Source organism: Aulonocara stuartgranti (genome assembly GCF_965226115.1).
Source record: "Aulonocara stuartgranti genome assembly, chromosome: 16".
Classification (NCBI taxonomy): domain Eukaryota; kingdom Metazoa; phylum Chordata; class Actinopteri; order Cichliformes; family Cichlidae; genus Aulonocara; species Aulonocara stuartgranti.
In genome coordinates this window covers 10,013,012-10,037,397 of record NC_138952.1, presented here as the reverse complement: position 1 = coordinate 10,037,397, position 24,386 = coordinate 10,013,012, and the positions used below count along the sequence as shown (strand labels likewise).

The 24,386-nt window shown below is 37.5% G+C and overlaps 1 protein-coding gene across 5 annotated transcripts; it reads left to right on the top strand.

The window, feature by feature from the left end:
- The first annotated feature begins 11,532 nt into the window (after positions 1 to 11,532).
- spopla (speckle type BTB/POZ protein like a) lies at positions 11,533 to 23,985 on the top strand. Of its 5 annotated transcripts, XM_082508350.1 has the most exons (13): positions 12,952 to 13,180; positions 13,281 to 13,387; positions 14,353 to 14,434; positions 16,647 to 16,764; positions 17,650 to 17,771; positions 18,138 to 18,289; positions 18,392 to 18,519; positions 19,510 to 19,687; positions 20,284 to 20,339; positions 20,457 to 20,579; positions 21,622 to 21,764; positions 21,867 to 21,920; positions 22,456 to 23,985. In XM_082508350.1, exons 4-13 carry the CDS (start codon positions 16,687 to 16,689, stop codon positions 22,598 to 22,600), a joined length of 1,179 nt encoding a protein of 392 aa, XP_082364476.1. In that variant the 5' UTR covers positions 12,952 to 13,180; positions 13,281 to 13,387; positions 14,353 to 14,434; positions 16,647 to 16,686; the 3' UTR covers positions 22,601 to 23,985. The 5 variants fall into 5 exon arrangements, with proteins under 5 accessions (XP_082364478.1, XP_082364477.1, XP_082364476.1 ...); XM_082508351.1 differs by lacking the exons at positions 12,952 to 13,180; positions 13,281 to 13,387 and adding an exon at positions 11,534 to 11,622; XM_082508348.1 differs by lacking the exon at positions 13,281 to 13,387.
- The last annotated feature ends 401 nt before the right edge of the window (positions 23,986 to 24,386 follow it).

Below are 24,386 nucleotides of genomic sequence, written 5' to 3'. Positions count from 1 at the left end.
CTCTTATACTGGACATGATAATACAAACTACGGTATAACCTCGAGAAACAAGATCTATATTTTCATATAACAACACAACAGGATGTGTTGAATTTCACTATTTTTCATTGACTCGAATAAGGCTTACCAATTATGCAGAGTGAAATACTGAAAACGTTTAGAGCCCTTCCTGTGATGCATGGTTCATAAGCATAGTACCACAGGCTTAATTGGTTGAATTCCTCTCTTGGCAGACAAGGAACTGTACCCCCAAGCATAGATAAAAGGCTTCTAAACTCTCTTTTGTGGAGCGAAGAGATGAAAGGGCAAAGAAGACAGGAGCTTGTCAGAAAGAAGCCGGTTCCAGCAGCCTGTTAGTGTGTAGGTGTAGCAGACCAGAAGAGCGACAGGTTATCATCAGCTCCCTGCTTGAGGAATGAGACGCCTCGTCATCAAATCATGATGTCTTATTTCCCCCTCGACTCTCGCACCCAGTCATCTTCACTTCTGACATGACAGACGGCAGTGTTGTTTACAAATATGAGATGCTCACTGTACAGAGGTGCCTGCTCAAATTTAACTGCCTCATTTTGTCACGGTTACTGTAGCTCCAAATCTGAAGTGGAAAAAAAGAAAAATTTCCCTATGAAAGCCTATGACCTTTTCCTTATGTTGCTTAGTAGTTAGAAAATAAATGATAGATACTAAACTCTAAATAAACTTTTTCACATGATGTTTTCCACATTCGGGGATATTAAAATAGTTTGCATTGCTTGAGATGCTTAAATAAAAGGTTGCTTTACGTTTACATGATCCTAAAATACTATGGACTGTACAGCCAAGGCAAGCTAGGATCAACATTTACAAAGAAGAGAGAGAGAAGGAGAAGAAAAGTATAAAATGCTCTCAGCTGACCTAACCCATTACCTGCTTCCGCCTATCTAAGGAGAAATTCTGCTGTTTTTAGTCTTTTAGTCTTACCTCTTTTCTTCCTTTTTTTTCATCCCACTTAAAATTGGGTAACTTGAGGCCACCAACAGTGTTCCTCTGATATTGTAAAACTGAGGCTGAGGCTGAACATTATTGTCATTCCATTTAAAACGAGTACACTACGCTGCCAAAATGTGTTCCAATTCTCATGATCAATTTCTGGGACTCCTTCATATGTTTTTATCTTGCTATATTAAGACATATTGAATATAAACCTTATCTGCACATTATTTTTTATTACATTATGTTATCTAAAGGATTTAAAATGTTAATTGAGAATTTTTTTATTATTTTTATTTTCAAATGTTACCATTTAGATCTGTTAGTTAACCATCGTTCCACTTTCCTACCAAAGCTACCGCCTTTTGAGTGTTTCTGGAGCTAAAGTGTGGCAAAACTAAGCTTTCAATTTGCACTACTTCATCCATGCCCTGTATAAGAATGGCTAATCAGATGAAATTGTGTTCCTCTATTTGAGAAGCGCTCGCACACGCGCACATGCACAAACAAGCAAACACGCTCAACTAGTGCTATACAAAATCAGCTTGTCAAGTTGGACGTTAGATTTTTTTCTCCCTAATCAAGTGTAAAGATGAAAGAATGTGGCTGAAAAGTGTTAATATCACATCTAATAACTGTAATACTTTTTCATGAATGTCTTAGTTCATTTGATAATCAAACTAGAATAAAAAAGATGCATTTTGGTTAAATTAGTGCCTCATTTCCATATCAAGCGGGGCTATTAATAACATGGAGCCAGTGTGCAATTTCTCTCAGTGCTCCATGGGAAATGAGCTATGAAGAATAGCAATAATTGTCAATGGACATCTTTGCAACAAAGCATCTGCTTCATGCAACATAATCAGCCCTGTCAAAATTCTGAAAGGCCTCAAACACTGAGACAGAAAACATGGAAAGCACTTAATTAAGAAGAACGAAAATGGAAACAAGTGTAATTTAATCTTGTTTGGAGTTTCATTACACTCACACTCTTGCACTCCCCTCACAGTTAATTTTCTGCCAACTCTGGTGTTAGACTCCAGTGTTATAACGCTACAGATACTTGGCTCATCAAAATTTTTGTAAATGGGGTTTTGAATCTACTAAAAAAAAATCATTTTCTTTTATGAATAATTCTTTGCTGAAAAATAAATCCTACTATCTCTCAACTAAACAACTCAGGTATCAAATGTTACCAACCTAATAAAACCAAAAACAGGTTTTCAGAGCTATTAGTAATGCTTTAATAATCATAATTAAGTAACTGTAAATAGTTAATTAAACTTTAGTTAACTGTTACTTCATTGCTAACAAATATTGAGATGGCCAGATGTAACGTTTTCTAATCATTGTGGATAATATCATTTGTGGTACAGTGTTACAAGTTTCTGTAATATAAAATGATAAGTGTATTGTATAATTTCAATTCATAGCTTACAGCCGATAAGAACTGTACCATGCTGTATGCATACTTCATATTGTATCTACACTATTATTTTTTTCATGATTAAAGATCCTATCTACACTTCCAGAGTGGCATATATCGCCAGTTTGTCAAATATGCTGGAGTCTCAGAATTTCATACAAACTGACCAAAACCTGCCACAAAAAGAAAGAAAGAAAGAAAGAAAGAAAGAAAGAAGGAAAGAAAGAAAGAAAGAAAGAAAGAAAGAAAGAAAGAAACCCTTATCACTGTCTCCAGATTTGAATTTAATCACCACCTGCCTACTGAACTTAAAGGTATTAAAAACATCAGATGCAACCTTACAATAACCATGCAGATAATGTTCATAAATCCTTGTTTTATTATAAACCACTTATTAGTATCAAATTAGTTCATTCTTCATTCTTTTACAGTAATCAAATGCTGCAACAGAGGTCTGTGAACCCTTGCCAGAAATTCTGCTTTAATTACTTATTAAATGTAGTCTAGTCTTCATCTTGTTGACAGTTATAGACAAATACAGTCTAACACACACAAAGCATGCTTGTACTTTCATACTTCTGTTGAGCACACTCAGTAATCATTTGCATTCCAGGCTGGAAATAGTAAGCGAACTTGCGTGCTAATGAATTCTTCGGATGTTACTGTACTTAGTCGGGTGTGATCTTAAAGAATGTTGGATGTCAAATTTTCACTATAGAGATCCCGTCCTACAGTTTGAGGAATTTAAGGATTGTTACTTTTCTTCCTACGAGTGGTTGCCCTTTAAACGTTATATTAAGAGCACAACATATGCAAGGACTGCTTTGTTACCTCTGGCCCTGGAGGTCTTGTGATCATCGGGTGAACAAATAATGTCAAACTGTATCAAGATTATTTACATAAGGCTTTCAAGGAAGCAGTGTCTTACATGAAACCCAAAGCACACAGGAGGCAAAATGGCTCACATGAACAGAAGTTAGCTAATTAATCTAGAGAATAAAGTTTTTTGCAATTCACATCCAAGTGTTCAATAACGACATCAAAGTGCGGCATCTGTGTTATTAACTTAGGCTATGTTTGTGTATGATTGCTACTTATATGAAGATCATACCCATTTTATGAGCGACCAATTTAAAAGTCCTGGCTTTGTATAGCAGATGAATTTAATGCTCAGCTTCAACAAAAATGCACAAGTTAGATAAGTTGAGCATAAAGTAAAATGGTTTTGTGTGTTTCAGTTTTTCAGATCTCAGTCAAATTTACAAATTTACACACAGACAGACGACATGCTGCAGGATTTAATGAATGTTATATATTAACTGAATGTATGGTGACCTTCAGTCACAGAGCGAGTTCTACATTTATTAGAAATATATTTAAAATTAATGCTTGCAGGGATGGATTACTAAAATCTACAGTCTATGCTGCGGAGACATCCTTGTGACATTGCGTTGAGCATTCAGTGCAGTGTTACTGAGATTAAAAGAGCTATGTGTACCGTTGGTGGGAAAAAATGGATTACAGTGGCTCAAGCTTATAATGAATGAAGATACTAAGAAATGTGTGCATGGATTAAACAGGCAGCCCATGTATGAAATCTGCTGCAGGCTACTACAAGACACAAGTGTCAACTTGGACTTCAACTGCCTTACTATTATTCATTTTACAAAAAAAGATTAGAACATTTTTATGGTGGATGCCAGGACTCTATTAGTCATTGTGACATCATCAGTTTCTTTTTAATTTGCCACAAACAATAAGACTGAGCAGGAATTAAATGCCACAGTAGAAAAAATTCAGACTGGAATTCATAATTAATTACATGGAGTTGTAGTACACAAACAATACAGAAATGAGTGTTTAGCGGCTAAAAGCATCACAGAGTTGGTCTCCTTCAACTGTCATGCAGAATGTTACAGCTGGAAGATATTAATATACCACATGCATTTCAGTGTCGTAAATATGGGCAATAGATGTGATATCCCACCTACATAAAATTTTGATGCACTTGGAAATTAAATATGGGACATCTTTGGCAAAAATTATGTTCTTGGGGTACGAGAAGACAAATTTTCCACCTTACATATTTTTCATGAAATAATCCATCAGTTCTCTGTCAGCCAGTAAGATTATTTTAAGAAGGTGACTTGAGGTTATACAGTAAACAAAGTAAAGGAGAGTGTAAAGAATTGCTGGATTATTTCACTGAGCTAGGATTAGATGATTATTCCATGTTCAATTTTTTTATTTTAATCTAGCCTTTAATCAACCTACAGTTTTGAAGCTCAGAACTTTTTTGGGTTGTTAATAATAATTCTAGTCCTCTCAAAAATAATTTTACATATACGCTACAACACCATTAAGAAGTTTGGAAGTATCAGTCCCTTAGACACCAACATCAAATGCTTTTCTAATATCAGAATTTTGGGCCAAAATTCATTGATTAACCACAATGGAAACAATTTCCAACAAGACAAAAGCATAAATTTCTCTAATGACAGCATATTTCAAGTTATGTGACAAAGTAAGTGCATTTAGGCATGTAAGTATATATATATATATATATATATATATATATATATATATATATATATATATATATATAAGTTCATATCCACAAAAATGTGACATTTTGTATTTTTTCTTCTAATTTCACTCAAATCAAAAAAGGAAACTAAAACCTAATCAAGTTATGTGGCCGTGGGCAAAGCTATCCAGGAGCAACAGGTGTAACCTGTCGTATTTAAACCTCTGTCAAGTTGATGCTAGAGAAGTGGGTGGTGTCAACCTCCCAAGATCTTAAGCCCTTAAGGAATATGTAGTGAATACTTGAAAGTCTGGCAGATGATTTAAGATCTCCAAATTAATTGAATTGATCCTGTAAGCAAAATGATCTACAGGTCACATATTTGTTTAATTTTTACCTGACACAAGCCACTCCAGCTACTTGAGCTCAAGAGGAGAAAAGGAAAGGAAAAGAAGTCTCAAAGAAACTCAAAAGTCAGTGAAGTGAGTTTTTTTTTTCCATATGAAAAAGTAAGTAATTTCTAACTTGGGATAAATAAATTATTCTGTAGTCTTTTTTTTTTTTAGTATAATGACTATAAAACAAAATACAAAACATCCTCACAGAATATTTGTTTAGCAGAAGGTGGAAGAGTTGAAAACTACTACACAAGTAAGTTTCTCAAGGTCTAATGATCTGTTTGATCAACTACTAGATTTCACTTTCCATCCAATGATTATTTGAATTTTTATTACATAGATTAAAATCAAATTAGAAGAAACGCTGGATTCTCGGGCTTTTCTACAATCTCCATTGTTCAGTATTATGACTATTTCCAAAGCAGTCTGGAAAAAAAGTATGTGACTAATGTCAAAATCAATTTTTCTCTCGCCGCCATGTTCTGATAAGGTCACTGGGACTCATCTTGGCACTGTAGCCCTTTTTTCTCCTGCTCATAAGTTCTGTCTATATCAGTCTCCATCACTCAAAGCACTGAATACTTGTCAGTAATAATATCAGTGATAACTTGAATTTTTTTTTAATTAGAAAAGTACTTGAGATTGGCAGTAGAGGACTGCTACAGTCATTGTTCAAGGGTACATTATTGCAGAGGCCTATTCATACATGATCAATACAGCAGATATGACAGAGATTAAACAGAGATTCATCTCAACGAGCCAAGAATATGATCGATATTACTTATTTTCTTTATTTAAACAAGCAAAAATACTGAAAACAACCTAATTTACAATTTACATGATATATCTTTTGCAGAATGTCTATAGAATAGGAATCATCCTGTTCTAACTTTGAGTCAGAGCGCACAACGGCTTTGGAGCTAGCATTAGCAGGTGGATAGTACCTTGGGTGAGTTTCAACAAATGCCATACATAAACTACTAAGCGACACATAGAAAATATGAAAAGCAATCTGAAGAAATAAGCTTTTATTTATTTATTTACTTGTAAATGAAAATTTTAATGCACCAAGTGTATGTACTGTGCACCATACACACTAATGAAAAGCCGGGGCTGTTACAAGTCTAACAGACTAATACAATGAAATGATTATTCTTGAGCCGTCCTATTCTTGAATTGTTAGATTATGTTGCCTGTGGTCACGTTCAGTAAAGCCTGTTTCCCTGCCCTTAAATTAAACTGATTTAAATGCTCGATAAGCATCGCCTCTTCAGCTGTGATCTTATCATCCATCCCTTCCACTTCAAAATGGGTCAGTGTATCATCGCTGTGATATTAAAGGCATTTGATGTGGGCTGCAAAATGTGACATTTCACTGCTGTGTTTACAGTATATTTGACTAAAACCCAACCGGCTCAGATATTTGGGTGTTTTTGTCATTATATGGTGCAAACATTCAAAAACTGTAACATATTTACTTGTGAATCGAGACTAGTGCAAGAAGGCCACTTATTGCTCATTCTGTACAATAGTGTCCATCCATCTGAAAGGGAATTAGTTATCACGGGCCTGCAGGGAGCCTTAACAGAGTTTTGTTTCAGAGAATGGCATACCAGAAGCTGCTTTGTGTTTGCTAAATGAGCAACATCAGAAGTAGAAAGAAGAAACAATGAGAAGACGCAGTGGGAAGTTTCATCTGTAGTGTAAATACATTAGATTTCTTTATTTGAATGGGTTTTTCCCCCCAGTTTTTTCTCCAGCCTGTGATGTTATAGCCTAACACACACGTTGTTTGCAGGTGGTCTCGTGTTTCATGTGATTTAATACATTAATTCTCCTCCTTCGGAATACAGTTCTTAAAGAAAAAAAATCCGACATGGACCTAACTTATACCATGAATCTGAATACATCCCTGTGTAAAATCAGTAAAATGCTGAAATAAAAACTTCCACATCAGTGTGGTAGTTAGTACAGTATTATACAGAAATCTGTTTACTCTCACGACAGAAGTAAAAGTGATTACACATGTTATTTCTCCTTAAGACTAACCATATGAACAGCCAGCCTTTTTAATTTTAGTTTGTGATGCTCATTTTGCACATTTTTGATAACTGACTGACAGTGTTGGGGAGTAACGGAATACATGTATTTAAAATACAAAATATGAGTAACTCTATTCCGTTACAGTTACCGTTTAAAAGGTGGTATTTAGAATACAGTTACTTTGTTGAAATAAATGGATTACACAGAGGTATTTTCCTGTTTCATATTGTGGCGGGTCAGGACTGTTTGGGTTTTGTTTGACAGCTACGTTCTGTTGTTCCAGGCTGCAGGTTACGGTTGGTTACAGGGTGACGCCCTCACTCTGCAATAGTGTGTTTCATGCGGGAGAGAGCGCCTTGTTGTTGTTGTTGTTGTTGTTGTGCTAAGCTAATAGGCAGAATGCTACAGGGGTAGCTCTAAAGAATGTAGCATCATGGTCAGTGTAGTCTGTGCTGCAGGGAGAATGGACTACACGTGTCGATCGTGGATCAAGAGTTGGGAGTTGCCTTGTTATCGGAAGGTTGCTGGTTTGAGCCCTGGCTTGGACAGTCTCGGTCGTTGTGTCCTTGTGCAAGACACTTCACCCGTTGTCTACTGGTGGAGGTCAGAGGGCCCGGTGGCGCCAGTCAATGGCGTGTCCAGCGGGGTGGCCTGGGGGGGCACAGGCCACCCCCCAAACCAGACTGGCCACCCCAGGTGCCACCCCAAAGGCAAAACAATAAAATTCAATCAAATATCAAATGTCCGATTATGTTTTCACGGTGACGCTCAGATATCCGAGTGTAAGTGAATGCAGCATCGCTTCTGCGCTATGCGCATCACGTTAGCAAAGGTAGGAGAGCCAAGCGCGAAAGATGGCCAAGATGGCACTGCAGGAAACAATTTTTCGGTGAAAGAAAATGAGGACAGAATAAATGTCCCGGTAAGTAATATCAAGTTTGTTGAGTTTAGTAAACTTCGGTGAAATTAGAATACCAAGGAAAAAAATAACACTTAAAGAATTATTGCAGCTGTGGAATATTTCAGACAGTATGCTACTGAGGGCAGCTAACATAAGAGTTATGCGTTATAAGATATAATCTAAGTCGTAACATTGCTGTATGGAGCTGCAGATTTGGTTGCAGGTTAACATAGCTGGACTGGCCATCGGGCATACCGGGCATATCCCCAGTGACTTATTTTTTATTTTTTTTGTAATGGCATGAACAATGAGAGGTGGTGGATTGGCCAGATGCAGGTCGATGTGTAGAAATAACTCCGTTGTTTGGTGGTGGCTATGACGGGGCTTCCACAGAGGCAACAGGTGGATGACGGAAGGGGAGGCAGGAGGAGAGACCCGAAGCAGCCACCAGTCCGAGTGTCAGGTGAACTGAACTTCAGGTAAGAAGTTATGACCTGCAGTCTATCTGGGTCATATATAAACCAAGTTTAGGTGGAGTTTATTTTCATGTTGCTGACTTTTTACTGTCAGTTGCAATAACTCATACTGCGTTCTAGCCAGTTTGACGGAGTTTTTATACAGCTGGGTGGGTGCTATGATGTTACTGATAGTGAACTTTATTTTATTCATAAGGTTAGTAGAGTTGCCAACGGCTCCTTAAAAAAATGGAATGGTCCCTCATTCAGAGAAAATATTACGCGTTTCGTATTGAGCTGAGAAGAGACGCAGTTTGTCCCGGACTTTAGCTAGAATGGAAAAAAGACACAAAGCTGGATTTATTCTGTCGTTACGCTGCACAGCTGCCTCTTCTTCTCTCATTCTCTCCCCCTGCCTCTCCTGTTGCTACTTCAATCATGAAACTGATCAATGATCAGCTGATCGGCTTTTCTCTCTTGTTTGTTTATCGCCCACTTTGTGCCAGAAAGAGGAAACCAGCAGATGTTGCGCTAAACAACAGCAGCACGTTTAAGCTTGATCAGCTGTTGTTAGAATGTATTTAATATTAATTTCTAGTATCAGCTGATGTTTGCTGGAGCCACAGCTGTAAAGCTGCTGGTCATGATGTCTGTTTAGATATGTGGTGAGAGGGAAACATGAAGATGAAACCAGGAGATGTCCTTACTGAACCATCAGAGCTGAACAGGTGATGGAGAAACAGGTTTACCTTTTAGGTGACATGAATGAGTTGAAGGGAAGTTATGAACTGTTTCTGAGAGACAAATAACACCAGGATCCTTTTTTATGTAGCAGACAGCTGGTAACTGTGCAGGGGCGGGTCTAGCAAAGTTTTGCCAGGGGGCCAGGTAGGGCATTAACAGGGAAAGGTGGGCACAAAGAAATACTTTTCTTTCTTATTCTCATTTAAAATACCTAGTTTTTATTAAATAATTATCTAAATCTTACAACCAAAGTTTTTATCTGACGTAAAATGTATAGAAATCATACATATACCAACAAGACTGTACATCACTGTCACAACAGGGTTTGTTTTCAGTCAAAGTCTTTATGGCTTTACTACCTGGTGGGTCGGTCTGTAGTAAAAATGCCCAATTTTTTTGTCCCAGTCCAGGCCCTGCAGGTTAATACTGGCAGTGTCACCATGCCAGCTGACTGTATTTTATCATCAGCCAGTGTTGTTCTTTATCAATATTACCAAAGTTTACGATAAGGCAGCATAGAAAGTATTTACTTGCTTTCAGGTTTCATTCAAATGTTAGTCTTTTCAGTTGTTTCCCCACTTTTTTCCTGTTTCAAAATCAAACACCAGTTTGTGAGAAGATTATCTTCTTTTTTTAACAGGCAGATAAAGTTTTGCATTGGCATTGGCTAATTTGTCAATTGTTTGCTACAAATGTTCGTATTTTAATATTCAAAAATGTTTTTGCCCAAAACATATGTGCACTATATGTCAGTAAAAATACTATGCAAATATTGTTGTCCTTGACTGCTGAGTAAACACTGACAAAGCACTGATTGTATCTCTTGTACTTTATCAACGCAGTATCTAAAAACTTTGCACCGTAGTGGTTAAAATCTCATTCTAATAAGAGTTAAAAGTGCATTTGGTTATTAGGTTTATAGGATTATTGAATTATGGTTAAGGGTTGGTAGAATTTTTTTTTAAAACATTATCTGCCAATTAAATCTGCCACCCTTCTCCAAATCTGTGCCCCTACCTGGCCCCCCCAACAAAAATTTTCTAGACACGCCACTGGCGCCAGTGTCCGGCAGCCTCGCCTCTGTCAGTGCGCCCCAGGGTGGCTGTGGCTACAATGTAGCTTGCCATCACCAGTGTGTGAATGGATGGCTGGTTGTGTCAAGCGCTTTGGGGTCCTTAGGGACTAGTAAAGCGCTATCCGGTTGTTCAGTGATGACGCGACGAATCCTACTTCCGGGTCTAAAGTAGTCTGCGTTTAATATGGCTTTTGTGTTGTTAACATGTTTAATGTTATGTATTTTCTTCTATTTGATCTCAAAAAGCTCCTAAAACAGTCAGTGATCCCTGTTGACCTCCCTCGGCTTTTATTACCGCTAATCATTTATTTAAGCTCAGTTTTTAAAACCTTAGGATGTAACTACAGCCCAGCCCATGCAGCAGCCCATGAATGACTAACCTCGTATTGTGGATGGATTATCTCAGTTGTTCTCCTGGCTGAAGTTTGGTCCTTTTACAGCATCCTGCCATGCGATTACATTTGTTCCTGACCACCGAGAACACTCACGTTAACTTTTATCGAGTGGAAAAAAAGTTAGCTTGTTTATATTATGCTAACATAGCTGTGTCGCTAGCGGTCACGTAGCACATCATTATATACCAGCTAGCCCAACTTCAGTAACCCTACAAACTTCACTGCTTTTTAGTTTTCTGTCTTCATTTATGCTGGAAGTGATAACAGAGCTGTACGTTCCAAAACCCCGCACTCAGGACATGCTATATTGTATTTAGATAGAAGCTAGCGAGCTAACTCCCTGCTAACTTCTAACTCCATTAAATGTCATAAATTCCGTTTTCATGGATGCCTGGATGTTAAACTCAATTGTTACACCTGGTAGAGCAGAACGCTGATCATTTTATTAAAGATGAAAGACTTAGACAGTTTTTCAACTCTCAGTAATGCCATAGTGATGGTTTGATATATGGACCTGCAGCGGAGTTTAGGTCCAGACACGGCTAGTGACGTCCGACTGAACAATCGGTCATTTACCATGTGTCCGTGAGCGCGAGGAGGGAGTTGTCACCCTGCAGAAACAGGAGCTGGAAGCATGTAAATATAATAATAACCACTGCAGCCAAAAAGAGTGCCTGACAAGCCCAGTTGTAAGTAAGCTATTAATACTCGACTGTACACTGTGTTCGTGTTTTCCTCTAAAACAATAAGCTCCGTTGGAGCAGCCTTTCAACTGCTAGCAAAGTTGACCCAGACAACAAAGTAAAGCTAGTTTTCAGCTACAAACCGGACATATTAGCCAGAGGTCCCTTTACTACGGTTCGGAGCCGCAGACCTTCAGTAACAGTAATCACACAGCAATAGTACATTTATGTAGTTGTAAAAAGCATGATAATATATTAAGTAATCCAAAGTATTCAGAATACATTACTTTCATTGAGTAACGTAACGGAATACGTTACAAAACAATACATTTTGGCGCATGTAATCTGTAGTGGAATACATTTTAAAAGTAACCTTCCCAACACTGCTGGCTGAGCATTATGCTGCTGAACTTTAGCTGACACATCATTAGAATAGTAGCTTGGGGGTATAAGAGAAACCATATTACTTGCAGGGCCATACTTCTTGTATTGCTCTTGGTCAGGACCATTACCACCTGGGAAGGACCACTACAGTGCTGATTGAATAGTGATAGCAATCTCATTAAGAGCTGGCGTTATCAATGCAAGTTAAAATATCAGCTAAGTTTCTTCTTAGCTTCTTCAGACTGGATCTCATGAGATCTAAAGCTAAGAAGAAACTTTCCAACACAGAGTCACAGAGGTGCTTTTAAAGGGGAAAAGAGAGAGATAGGGGGGGGGGGGGGGGGGGGGGGTGTTTAAGTTTAAACTACTCATTTATTTGTACTGCAATGTACTTAATTTTGTTGTAAGGCAATGTGTATATTCTCACCAGCAAAAATGAAATAACCCTAAAAAGATGTGAGAACCTGTAGGTAAATGTATAAATATATGAGTGCACAATCCTTTCCCAAAGTTACCAAGTCAAGTCAATTGATTCATGTAAAAAAAAATTTAAACAACACTTGCTGGCTAATAGGGTTTTACAGGCACACACACTTGTAATCCAGGTCTCAAGAACCCAATTACAAACATGGAACTTACAAGTTACTTGATCTAAAATAAGTATTATAAGTCCACGTGGATGCTGATGAGGTACTATACTATCCAGTGTCTCAAAATGGCAAAGATTCACACTTATGTGTGTGTGTATTTGTGTATGTTTGTAATCCTATTGCCTGAATAGCCTAATCAATAGGTCTATCTAGTCTCCAGAGTAACCACTGCTATTTTCAGTTTTTAAGATCAAAGTTTAGCTGAAAGGGGAACATTATTATTATTATTATTATTATTAGCAGTAGTAGTAGTATTATTATTAGTATTATTATAGTTGAGATGGAGGAAGACATGATCAGTTTGTGGACATTATCCAAATTTCGCGCCTGCGCAGTAGCTATATTTTCTAGCCATTCAAGCTACCCCAGCCAGCTAGACAAATGTAAGCTAGCAGAGATATAAATTAGACAAAGAAACCTTGTAAAGAGACTGAATGAAAAAGAGTTCAAAGTGACGGACCGTGAAAGGAGCAGGTGTAATACAAAGCTTTATGCGTTATTCGATATATGTGGGAGTATGAAATTGAGAGGTACGCAGTCACCACGTCTTTTTAAACTTTTTTGCCAGCAGCCAGTGTAGAGATTAGCTAGCTAGCCGCTAGTTAGCCGATGTTGTTTTCCCACCAGCAGGCTGAACCAAAGCGCTTCGTTAGGTAGCATCCTGTCTCAGCGAAGGCCCTTTTGTTTCACGCCGGCTAATGCGGGGTCTAAACAACACGGCACGGAATCAACTTGAGGTATCTTTAGTTATTTTGTGTCGCAGATGAGAAGTAATACAACTGATCTAAGTGTGCTGGGAAACATGCGAACAGATTTATTGCTAACATGTTGTGTGCTAGCTGATGACTATTCGCCGTATTTGCGGTCTGCTAAAGTGAAGTTAAGCTTGCTAATGAAAAGGTTAGCTACATACATATTGAACATAAAATCGATAAATATCTAAAATATGATGCTTCCCCTTTTATTACTGTTCTTATTTGAGCAAGTTTGTTGTTAAATGACGACATATGGTGAAGCGGCGTAAATGATGGTCTGGAAATTTGTATTGATACTTTAGCTAACATTGAGCTGTTGCTTTATTTGCTATTTATTTTTTTAATGTTTTTCATACTAACTTACTGTTAGTCACACTTGTTTACATCTGGAAAACCGTATTGGGTAATGTAAGTTGTGAGGCTCAATACAACTCCTGCGGTGTAACTTTTAGCTAATGCAATCCAGCTAGTTGAATGTTAGTCCGCATAGCATCATCTGTGTTGTGTTACAGGCGAGGTAGCACAACTCCAGCTAATGTGTTGGCCAAAGAAAGTTGCAGGTGAATCTTAAGTTTAACACACAGACCTATCAGCCGAGCAGCCACCTAAAGGATGTGGCGAGCGATAAATTGTCCTAAATTATCGTTAACGTTTAGCAAAATACTACAAACCTAAATTACTCATCCGGATAACCAGTATGTTGTCGTGAGTGCTGCACTCAGTTTTTAATAACGTGGCATTCACGACTGATTTTTATTTATTTATTTAAGCAATCACTTTCCTGTGGTTCAATTTGACTTTTTGGGGGGGATAAATGTGACGGGTTTGTTATGAGCATTTTCTTCATTTCTAGATGCTTCTGTAGCATGGGGGCTCTGCAGTTACTACTAGATAGGTTGAACAGCTCTATATTCAAGGCCTAATATTTGTTTCCTTTTTTTTTCTAGTATGTAACATCAGGATAAGGTCATGAAGGATCCAGTGATAACCTAAAAACATCCATCTGTGTACATTTCAACCATTCAAGAGGTGATTATAAGGAGTTGGTTCTTGCTCTTTAGGGCACTAGGCTCAGATGTGTGCAGACTTGATTGTGTAGATTCAGTTTGACTACTCAAAGCACTGATACAAGGCTTTATACTGGAAACCGCACATACACATTAGCATGAGTGAGCGCTATAGCTTGCAAATTATATCACAATATTTCTAGGAAATTTGCCATAGCGATAATTCTGACATTACAGAGAAGGTAAAAAAATACTGAAAGATGTTTAAATGATGCTTGCAGGCAGCAGCATTTATAAGTGCAAGTAAATGATGAGCATTTTCCATTCTGCTTTTCCAGTGAGCTACTGTCACTGATGACATACTTCCTAATTTAAAACAATGCAGCGTTTATAGTGCAATAGTAGTGACAGTATGATTTAGCTGTAAGCAAACAAGTTGCTCGGTAGTGTTTTTCCTGAAAATTTTAACAATAACTACAGTGACATAAACTCATAGCTGTACAATACTGTACAGAATAAAGGAGAAAATCTTCCACCTAGGATGTTGCATCTTGGGTCCAGCTTTTATTTATTTCTTTATTACATGGTTCCACCATGTAAGCGCGTCAGTGATTTCCATCCACCGTTTGCCCTTGCTGTCATATGGAGCACACGCAGAAAGTCTTCCTGTGATGCTTGGTGGAGTCATTTGTTTTCTTTTGAGTCGGAAATCGTCAGCGCCTGCTGTCTCGTCCTTCTTAGCCTGGTTGTACTTGCAGTGTGGTTTTTTTTTTTTTTGGTTTTTTTTGTTTGTTTTTTTTGTTTTTTTTTATCTCAGAAGGTAAAATATGTTTGCTATTTCCACCTGTAGCAGGAACAGTTTTCTTGGAAATTTTTAAAAGTTCTGTTCTTATTTGGAAATTGTGGAAGTAGCTCCATTTTTTAGGTACCAAAGTAACAGAGTAGGGAGTGTAAATGTATAGCATTGATATAGCAATCATATCACGATATATTTTTATAGAGACATAGAAAGAAGTCTCATCGGAGTCTACAATAATCCAAAACAGTTTCAGTCATACTGTGTCTACAGCAAATTCACTGACCGCTGGTTTTTATTTAACGAAATGTTTTCTTTAGGTGATAAAACTACATAATGTATGATCGTGTGCTATGGTTAAGCAAAGTCATAACACACACAGAGGAGTACAAGAACATTTTTAGGTAAAACATTTATGCATTTAAGATTAAGTTTACATTATTAGTATAATGTATTATAAAACATGGAAATGGCGACATCAGCTTGCCCTTTGACACTGGATATTGTCTCAGAATTGGAACACTTTTGGGCTCAAATTAAATATTGGAAATTAAAGAAATTTTACTTAATTTTTTTATGTAGCACATGGTAGGAGGGAGGTACAAAAGATGATTAATGCTAGGGATGTTTGCCAATTGTCTAAAAACATGACCAGTTTCATCATTTTTAATAGAAATTTACTCCAAGAAAGTGTGATAAGGATCACAGGGCTTTAGAGACTTTTGAACTTACTGCAAGAAAATATGAACTTAAATGATCTTACGTTAGGAGAAAAATAAAAATAAAACTGTGTGATCCAGCTCTGATAAATATGAGCAGTTATATGTAGGTTTTGGTATATTGCTGTCATAAACATGCACTGAATAAGTGAAATAAAAATGGCATTTGTATCTTGCCATTGTTATAAAAATAGTATGGAGCACTTGATTTTTTTTTAAAATTTTATTTTATTTTTTTCAGAAATTTGTGGAGAGGCATGTCTTGTAGGTGTCCAAACATTAGACATACAGTTCGGACGAACTATAAATCCTGCTTCAATTCCTGTTCTGAACAGCCAACATTGTTTTGACCCTTTTTTTGCCAGCCACAACTGCTGAAAGATAACCTTTTGATTTATTTAGTTATGTAATATTGGCTGTTTTCATTGAAGCTTTTCTTTTTTTTCTTGCTGTAATCATATTTGTAATAAATCACGCTGACTATAGCTTTACTCAAACTTTGGAGATGTGCTTTTAGGGTGACTGGCTGTCAAGTTATGGTACTTTTTACATAAAGGAAAAGTACAGAGAATACAGTTAACTGTACATGAGGATGGTTTCATTTTCATTTTGTTTACTCATGTTTCAAATGTGTTTCCAGGCTGATTCATGAAAGCTAAACTTTATGCTGTTTAATTCTCGAGAAATACTCGTTGTTTATTGTTTTCTTGTAATGTTAGTGCTTTAAGGACGCAAGTGAGTGGTACCACAGAGCCAGCGATGTCACGGGTTCCCACTCCTCCTCCTCCTGGGGAGATGTCAAGTGGACCTGTGGCAGAGAGCTGGTGTTACACACAGGTATGGTCACAACAGTACTCTTTTTGTTCTTTTCTGCACCTATTAATGATAGAACTATTTTTATTTTTTATATAATTGTATTTAAAGTGGCAATCTCATACACATGTAATTACTGGTAGTAATGAAAAATAAAGGTAAATATAATACTACAGGTCACCAAATTCTGGGGGCAATAAAGAAAAATATTGACTCCCCCCCCCTTCCTAAATGCTGCACATAGCTGAGTCTGAATAGCAGGGCTGTAGCCTGACACCTGCAGCTCCTCATCTAACTGGCTACACCCACTTTTTGCATTTGATAATAAAAGTCAATTCATCTCTTGCACACAGTGTGAAGCTGTAGCAGTAAGAACGGCTTATTTTACATTTGGGGTAACTTAATACAGCGTTTTACTCCCAAGTATGTTGTCAGAGACACAGTATTTCTAATATTATAAACATATGCATATAAATATTTTGGTACTTTAATAAGCAAATTGCAGAGTAAATCATTATCAGGTTATCTCATTATAAATAGGCAGTGACCCTACAGGCATTAGAAAAATGAAAGCTTCTTGGTTGCCACTTTAAATGCAGATTTTTTTTTAATGTTAGTTTTAAAATCATATTTTCCTGTATTTTATTCTCCTAAGAATATTATTACTGAGGTCGGGGGTGGCACAGCTGTTAAATATCAACAGTAATCCAGCATACAAAAGATTACACCATACAACAGCAGCTAAATTGAATTTGGTCTTCATTAATGTTACAATTTTACATCTTTTGGGATTTTTTTTTCTCTCTCCCCATAGTGACACTTTCCAAGTGATCAGAATTTACTGTGGGAGTATGTTAAGTTTCACATTAGGGGTCTGATGGGTCTGTATGTGTCTTATTCTTGTTCAAGGTCAAAGTTGTGAAGTTTTCCTACATGTGGACCATAAACAACTTTAGCTTTTGCAGAGAGGAAATGGGAGAAGTGTTGAAGAGCTCAACTTTCTCTTCTGGTCCTAATGACAAAATGAAATGGTTAGTACTCAAGATAAACCTTTTACTGCTGCTAGATGTTTGTTGTTTTTTCTTCTTCCCTTTAGTTTCTGTGGCCATGAAAATCACTGATGTGTTGAATAGCTTTTAGAGTTTTGGAAATGTAAACATGGTTTAGCTTTTTACTATTTATATCAAATTTTTTGCCTGATTGAGTTCCTAGAATTTTCTAGAACAAACCAGCATGTCAATAAAAAGTATATTTGTTTTCAGTATGTGAACTCTGCACATAGGTGATAATTACACACAGCTGCTCAGAAACATGAAAATTGCGCCTAAGGGCGCGTCGCAGTACTGTTTTAAGTTTGTATGATAACTGACGTGCAGTGTTATCTGTTCGCTTGGCAGGTGTCTGCGAGTCAATCCAAAGGGACTTGATGATGAAAGCAAAGATTATTTGTCATTGTATTTACTTCTTGTTAGCTGTCCAAAAAGTGAAGTCAGAGCAAAGTTCAAATTTTCTTTGTTGAATGCTAAACGAGAGGAGACAAAAGCAATGGGTGAGTGCAGGATTTTGAGTGTTTTTTGGGTTCCTTTTCATTCCCTACTTGTAAAAGCTATAACAAGACTGCAATTTTGTTTTTTTTTCCTCTTGGTTGCAGAAAGCCAAAGAGCATATAGATTTGTCCAAGGCAAAGACTGGGGCTTCAAAAAATTTATACGGAGAGATTTCCTCCTTGATGAAGCCAATGGACTTTTACCAGATGACAAGCTCACCCTGTTCTGTGAGGTAATCTTTCCTTTTATTCTTCAAATTAAAGTGCTACCATTTTGTCTTTTTTGGTCATTATATTTAGCAACATTACAAATGACATGAACCACAATTTCTCTACTCGATTGCAGTCAAAAGTTCTATCGATTGTAAAAATTGTAAGCGATTAAATTCATATTGGGTTCTTTCCACTAACATTTGGCTAGTGGAAAGAACCTGGTTGTCTTCTCTTTTTTTTTTTCTCTTTTTTTTTTTGTACCAGTTGTTGTGTTATATATGGCTTTATAAAGTATTCATTTGTTATGTTAAATTTTAAATGAAGTCTTCAACATTAGACCACTCTTATATGAACTTAATTACACCCATGTTGCGACCTTTTAATGGATTAGAGCTCTTGACATGACCACATTACACCTGAGTGCATGCTGTGGTGCAACTTATTGTTAGGATTTGCTTCAAATGACATTGAACTGTTGGCAAAAGAAATGCTTCCCCCATCACACATCATTTGTGTTGGATCTTGTTTTCTGAAATAATTGAATTTGGTGTGTCAAGAAGAATGAACATCTACTGAAATCTTCTTTCAAGGGACAAGTTAAGTGAGGTGGCAGTGAATTTTCATGTACGTGCAATTGAGTTAGTATTGCTAGGATTACAATTTGCCAGCCGGCGTTTCCAGAAGGATTAAACAGTTTCAGAGAAATTGCCACTTTGATAAATAAATTGCATTCAAATTAAAGACAAACTGTCTCTTCCCATCAATTAGGGATGTCAGCAAAGTTAATTAATTTTGGATTTAAGTGGTTGTATGTTTTCAAGCATTTTGCCATCCTAATTGTAGGTTCCCTAGTCTGGATAATACACACTAAAAAAGAAAGAAATCAAACACATATTGGCTGCTAAATGTTTGCTACATATTTGCTGCTGGATTTGTTAGCATGTTTTGACTTGATACAACAGCTTTAGTTTGTTTGTTTTTTGTTTTTTGTTTTTCTCTCTGCTATACAGGTTAGTGTTGTCCAGGATTCTGTTAACATTTCAGGCCAGTCTAACATGAACATGCTGAAGGTACCAGAGTGTCAGCTGTCTGATGACCTCGGGAACCTGTGGGAGTGTTCACGCTTCACAGACTGCAGCCTCTATGTGGGAGGGCAGGAGTTCAAAGCCCACAAATCCATCCTTGCAGGTAAGACCTCCCTGGCCTCCACAACTTAAGTTTGTAACAACTCAGAGAAAAGCCCTCAAAATGGGCCAAGACAGACACATCTGTGCCGCCTCTGAACAGCTTCTGTGGAGAGCTATAAGTACCTCGAAAGACTACGAGCAGTCTGTGTTCATGGCTTGATTTGTAGCGGCCTACTTCTGCAGTGGGTGCTAATCCACACCACTACCCCTGCTTGGCCCTGCTTGACCCAGATGACTGTAAGATTCAGGAGATTGAGAGGCTGGCTCTGCTCCCTAGTTCATCTTCATTAGACATGGTGGAAGCCTCAGTGCTCAAAGAGGAAGTGCTAACAAAGTGGCAGCAATATAAATTTTGCAGCATTTTATTTTAATAGTATAGATATTTGTGGACTTTTTACATCTGTCTTCTAAGATCTTAGTAATTTATGTGCTGTTTCCTTATGTGACATTGATGCTTATATGCCTGGATGAATTAAGACATTTTTATTTGCTTTGCTAATGTGCTCAATATTGTTGACGAGTCATTGGTAAATGTCAAAAGTGTATATTTTTTAATATATATTTTTATGCATTTTTTTTTTTTTTTTTTTTTTGCAGCGAGGTCACCAGTTTTTAATGCTATGTTTGAACATGAAATGGAGGAGAGTAAAAAGGTAGGAGTAAAACTTTAATTGTCACATCCTCAGCAAATCCTTTCAGTACTGTTATTGCTTTTGTGTATATATACATACTAGGTTCTGTGCACTAAAGAAAGCCGTCTAAATTTGCAGAACCGTGTTGACATCAGTGATGTGGATCCTGATGTCTTTAAGGAAATGATGGGCTTCATCTATACAGGCAAAGCGCCAAATTTGGAGAAAATGGCAGACAATTTGCTGGCAGCTGCAGATAAAGTAAGTGCCCAGTGAGATTATGCTTTTATTTGACCAGACATCTACTGCCAGTTTCTCTTGTAAAAGTAGAAAATTAACCTTATAGTCTTATGGTCTTGCTTTGCATTGTATTCAGTTACTAACTCACTAGTAACTTAAAGAGTGAAACTGTAAAGCTGAAATGGTAATTGTATGCAGTATTGTCATGGACAGTAGTGTACCTTGTGAGCGTTTGAAGCCTCCAGCTGTTCAGTGAATGGAATATGCAACACTATATGTAAGTCAATGAGGCTTAAGGGCTAATGCGGTCAGTTCTGTAATTATGTAGCTGTTAGCCGTCGTAGTCTGTATTTTTTACCTTTATTTATTTATGGGGGGGATGTGCTCATCCACAGTGTGTGCTTCCAAACACATACTTGTAGGCAGCTTTTCAAACTTTAAAGGGCTGATTTAACTAAGGTTGCTGATATGGTGATGTGGTTTCTCTTCTGTGTTGAGACTGATTTGTCTAATATTTTCGTCTAGGGCTGTTATTGTGTAGCTGGAAAAGGATAAACTGTTAGAAGAATCAAAACTGTACTGAGTGAGCTTTCTGTCATTCCCGTAAACATCCGTTCTCAACATGTTTAATGGTTCCTTTATTGTAATCACCTCTAATGGTAAAGCATCTCCAAGTATGAGGACATAGAGTTTTTGCACACTTGTACTGTAAACACAACACAAATTTCTTCATTCTCCCTTACATAACTCATAAGTTTAAACTGGATGTAAACTGCAACTCTACTGGTCGACAGAGGCATAGAACTGCAAGGTAGTGCTTTTAGTTTTCTTTAAAATGCTTATTAGAGAGCCTTCTGCTTCAGCATTTTGGATCCTCGTCATTTTTTCTCCATTTCTATTAGGATTGCTGAGTCATCCATTCCAGTAAATGATTGCATCCGTAGCCTTAATGTGCATTTGCACTAACTGTGATAAAACCGTAAGTCACCGGCATTTATTTAACGTGTAGACTATAATCGCTGCTCTCTGTGTTCCCCCCCTCGTTCCATCACCTCCACCCCAGTATGCTCTTGAGCGTTTAAAGGTTATGTGTGAAGAGGCCTTGTGCAACAGCCTTTCAGTGGAGAATGTGGCCGACACCCTCATCCTGGCTGACTTGCACAGTGCCGAGCAGCTCAAAGCACAAGCCATAGATTTTATCAACAGGCAAGTATCGCAAAAAAGAAAAAAAAAACTCCAGTGATAAATTCCTGCTGCCATTTCTGTTTACCAGCCCTGAATGCTTACCTTTTTATCTCCTTGCCATAGGTGCAGTGTCCTGAGACAGCTGGGCTGTAAAGATGGAAAGAACTGGAATAGCAAGTATGTAATTAGCTGATATATGTGACACAAGATTAATACCACACTCTTATCTCTTTCCCCAACCAGATGCATTAGAATTCATTGTTTTAGCCCAGGTAGACAGAGTGCTATTTGCCTTTTCAGTTTGAAGCTCCATATCTTTGTATCCAAGTTATTAATAGACTCATTCCTGGATAAACCCTGGAAATGGAATATTTGTAGAATTTTAAAAAGAATGCAGGTGGTTGCCGTGGGAAGATTTTTTTTTCTTACTTCTCTTCCAGATGATGTAGTGCAGTGTTACAGGACACCTTGAAATATTAAGCTTATTTCTCTCTGTTGTATTCACAGCGCGACGCATTCCACCGCTCTATTAATTTTAGTTTATGCATGTGTGCGGAAAGCACTAATGGCCCTTTTTCAAGTTTAGCATACAACTCACAAATCAAATCCCACTTATTTGCTTTGTCATTACAATCTCATTTATGTTTATTGGTTTTTAATGTGCAGATTATCATGTCTGAGTATCTGACTTCATTTTTGCATGTGCTTACAGTCATGCTACAGATATAATGGAGACTGCAGGCTGGAAGTCAATGATCCAGTCCCATCCTCACTTGGTAGCCGAAGCCTTTCGTGCCCTGGCTTCAGCACAGTGCCCACCCTTCGGTCTTCCCAGGAAGCGCCTAAAACAGTCTTGACTGCCCGACTGTGTCCCAGGACTTTACTGGAGGTGTGAAGCATGGGTTTACAAAAAAGAAGGACTAGCAAGGATACCACTCTTTATTTCCACCAAAACTGAACACACTTGAATAAAGAAGAGTGGGGCTTTCTGGCCAGGGATGTGGGGGAGGCTGGCACGTGGAAGACTGACATCAATTGACTGGGGGGAGGAAAAAAAAATTGGTTCACTCGGTGTTGCTTGCTTGCTTTGCTGCCCGAACTGAATTCTGTTCAGACTGGGTAGCAAGTCAAGCTCTCTGCTACAGTTTTATTTTTCCTGTAATTTTCAAAATGGCCTTAATATATCTGCCATTGCTCTGGAGCTGCTCTGGAGTACTTTGTCTATTTTACTCTGTGCCTGCCTTGTCACAAAGACCAGGCCTCCTCCAGGTTGCACTAGTTCCCATGAATAGTCATTTTGATATGGAGTTCTATAGGAACGTAACAAAGGTTTAACTAAATGGGAAATATTATATATTTGTAATGTTTAGCCCGTTTTGTGACTAGACATTAAAAAGCATGAACACTTTCAGTGCAAGGTCAGTTCTTTACACTTTTTAAAAGATGTGTATGCCCCATATTGATGGCACCATTTCTATGTAAATGACAGTTGAACCATCTTCAAAAGACCAATGTACAAGAAAGTGTGTCCTATTGCGTATTTGTGGGGGGAAATAGTGATCTGCCATTATGAAGACAGTGTCGATCCTTGTGAAACATGTAAGACAAAAGTGTCTGTACTTTGGCCCTAATATATTAAAACATTGGAAGTATATGGACATATTTACTCAGTCTCCCATTTGAATGACTTTTTCCAGATCATACGTCTGTGAACTGTTATAGATTCAATTTTGAGAATTTGTTTCTTTAGTATTGCCAACATGCAAATATTATATATTCTCAATATATTGTGGTTAACTAAAAGTGGAGAGACTAATGCATGGTCATGTTATTGTCAAAAGAAAGTGTCCAAGTACCAATTTTGTTTTAACCATTTTTTTTTCTGCAATTATCTGACATATTTGTGCAGAATAAAATTAATTGAGTATGTGCAAAATCTTCCTCTAACATGCTTGGATATCTGTAGGATGCTGAGCATCACTTCTACTGGCAATGTTGTTCTGTGTTTGAATGAGGGGTTGTCATTTTTTATTCGGTCCGTCTTGTATGTTGTGGCGTGACAGACACTTCAGAGGATTTTGTAAATTACGAGTAGCATCATTTTTACATGATATTACTCATCATTCAGCGTCATGTTGAGATGTTGAAATGTTGGAAGCAAAAAAAAAGAAAAAAACAAAAAGATGAAGTTGTTGTCTGCAAGAATGCCTGCATTAACCCATTAAAACATTTTCCAGCAGTCTGAAGTGGCCTAGGGTTTTTTTTTTTTGTTTGTTTGTTTTTTTTTAATATGTTTTTAACTGGAGAATGTTGAGCTCATGAAGAGATTTCAGTCTAAGGAAGGATGGTTATTATCCACACCGTTTCTTTTAATGGTTGTACTAATGGGTGCAGGTATCAGGCTGGGGTGATTTTCTTTTTGAGGGGTTCTCGTTTGGGAAAAAAATAATAATTAGACAACAACACCACTGTGATAATCAAAAGAAAATGTGCTTTAACTGCATTAGCATAGTGCCATGTTAAATGTTGAACCTTTGTTCAGCACATAAAAGACGTGCTCCCCCCCCCCTATTTTATGTGTGAATGCTTGGCACAAGCCCTAATTAAAGTGAATGTGAGGCCGCTCTTTTCTGCTGGAAGAGA

Bases quoted from the DNA above. Each gene is read 5' to 3' on its own strand.
- spopla (XM_082508352.1), top strand. From the start codon at position 16,687: ATGTCACGGGTTCCCACTCCTCCTCCTCCTGGGGAGATGTCAAGTGGA. The intron at 16,765-17,649 runs GTATGGTCACAA...TTCTTGTTCAAG, and splicing joins AGAGCTGGTGTTACACACAG to GTCAAAGTTGTGAAGTTTTC. The intron at 19,688-20,283 runs GTAAGACCTCCC...TTTTTTTTGCAG, and splicing joins CCACAAATCCATCCTTGCAG to CGAGGTCACCAGTTTTTAAT.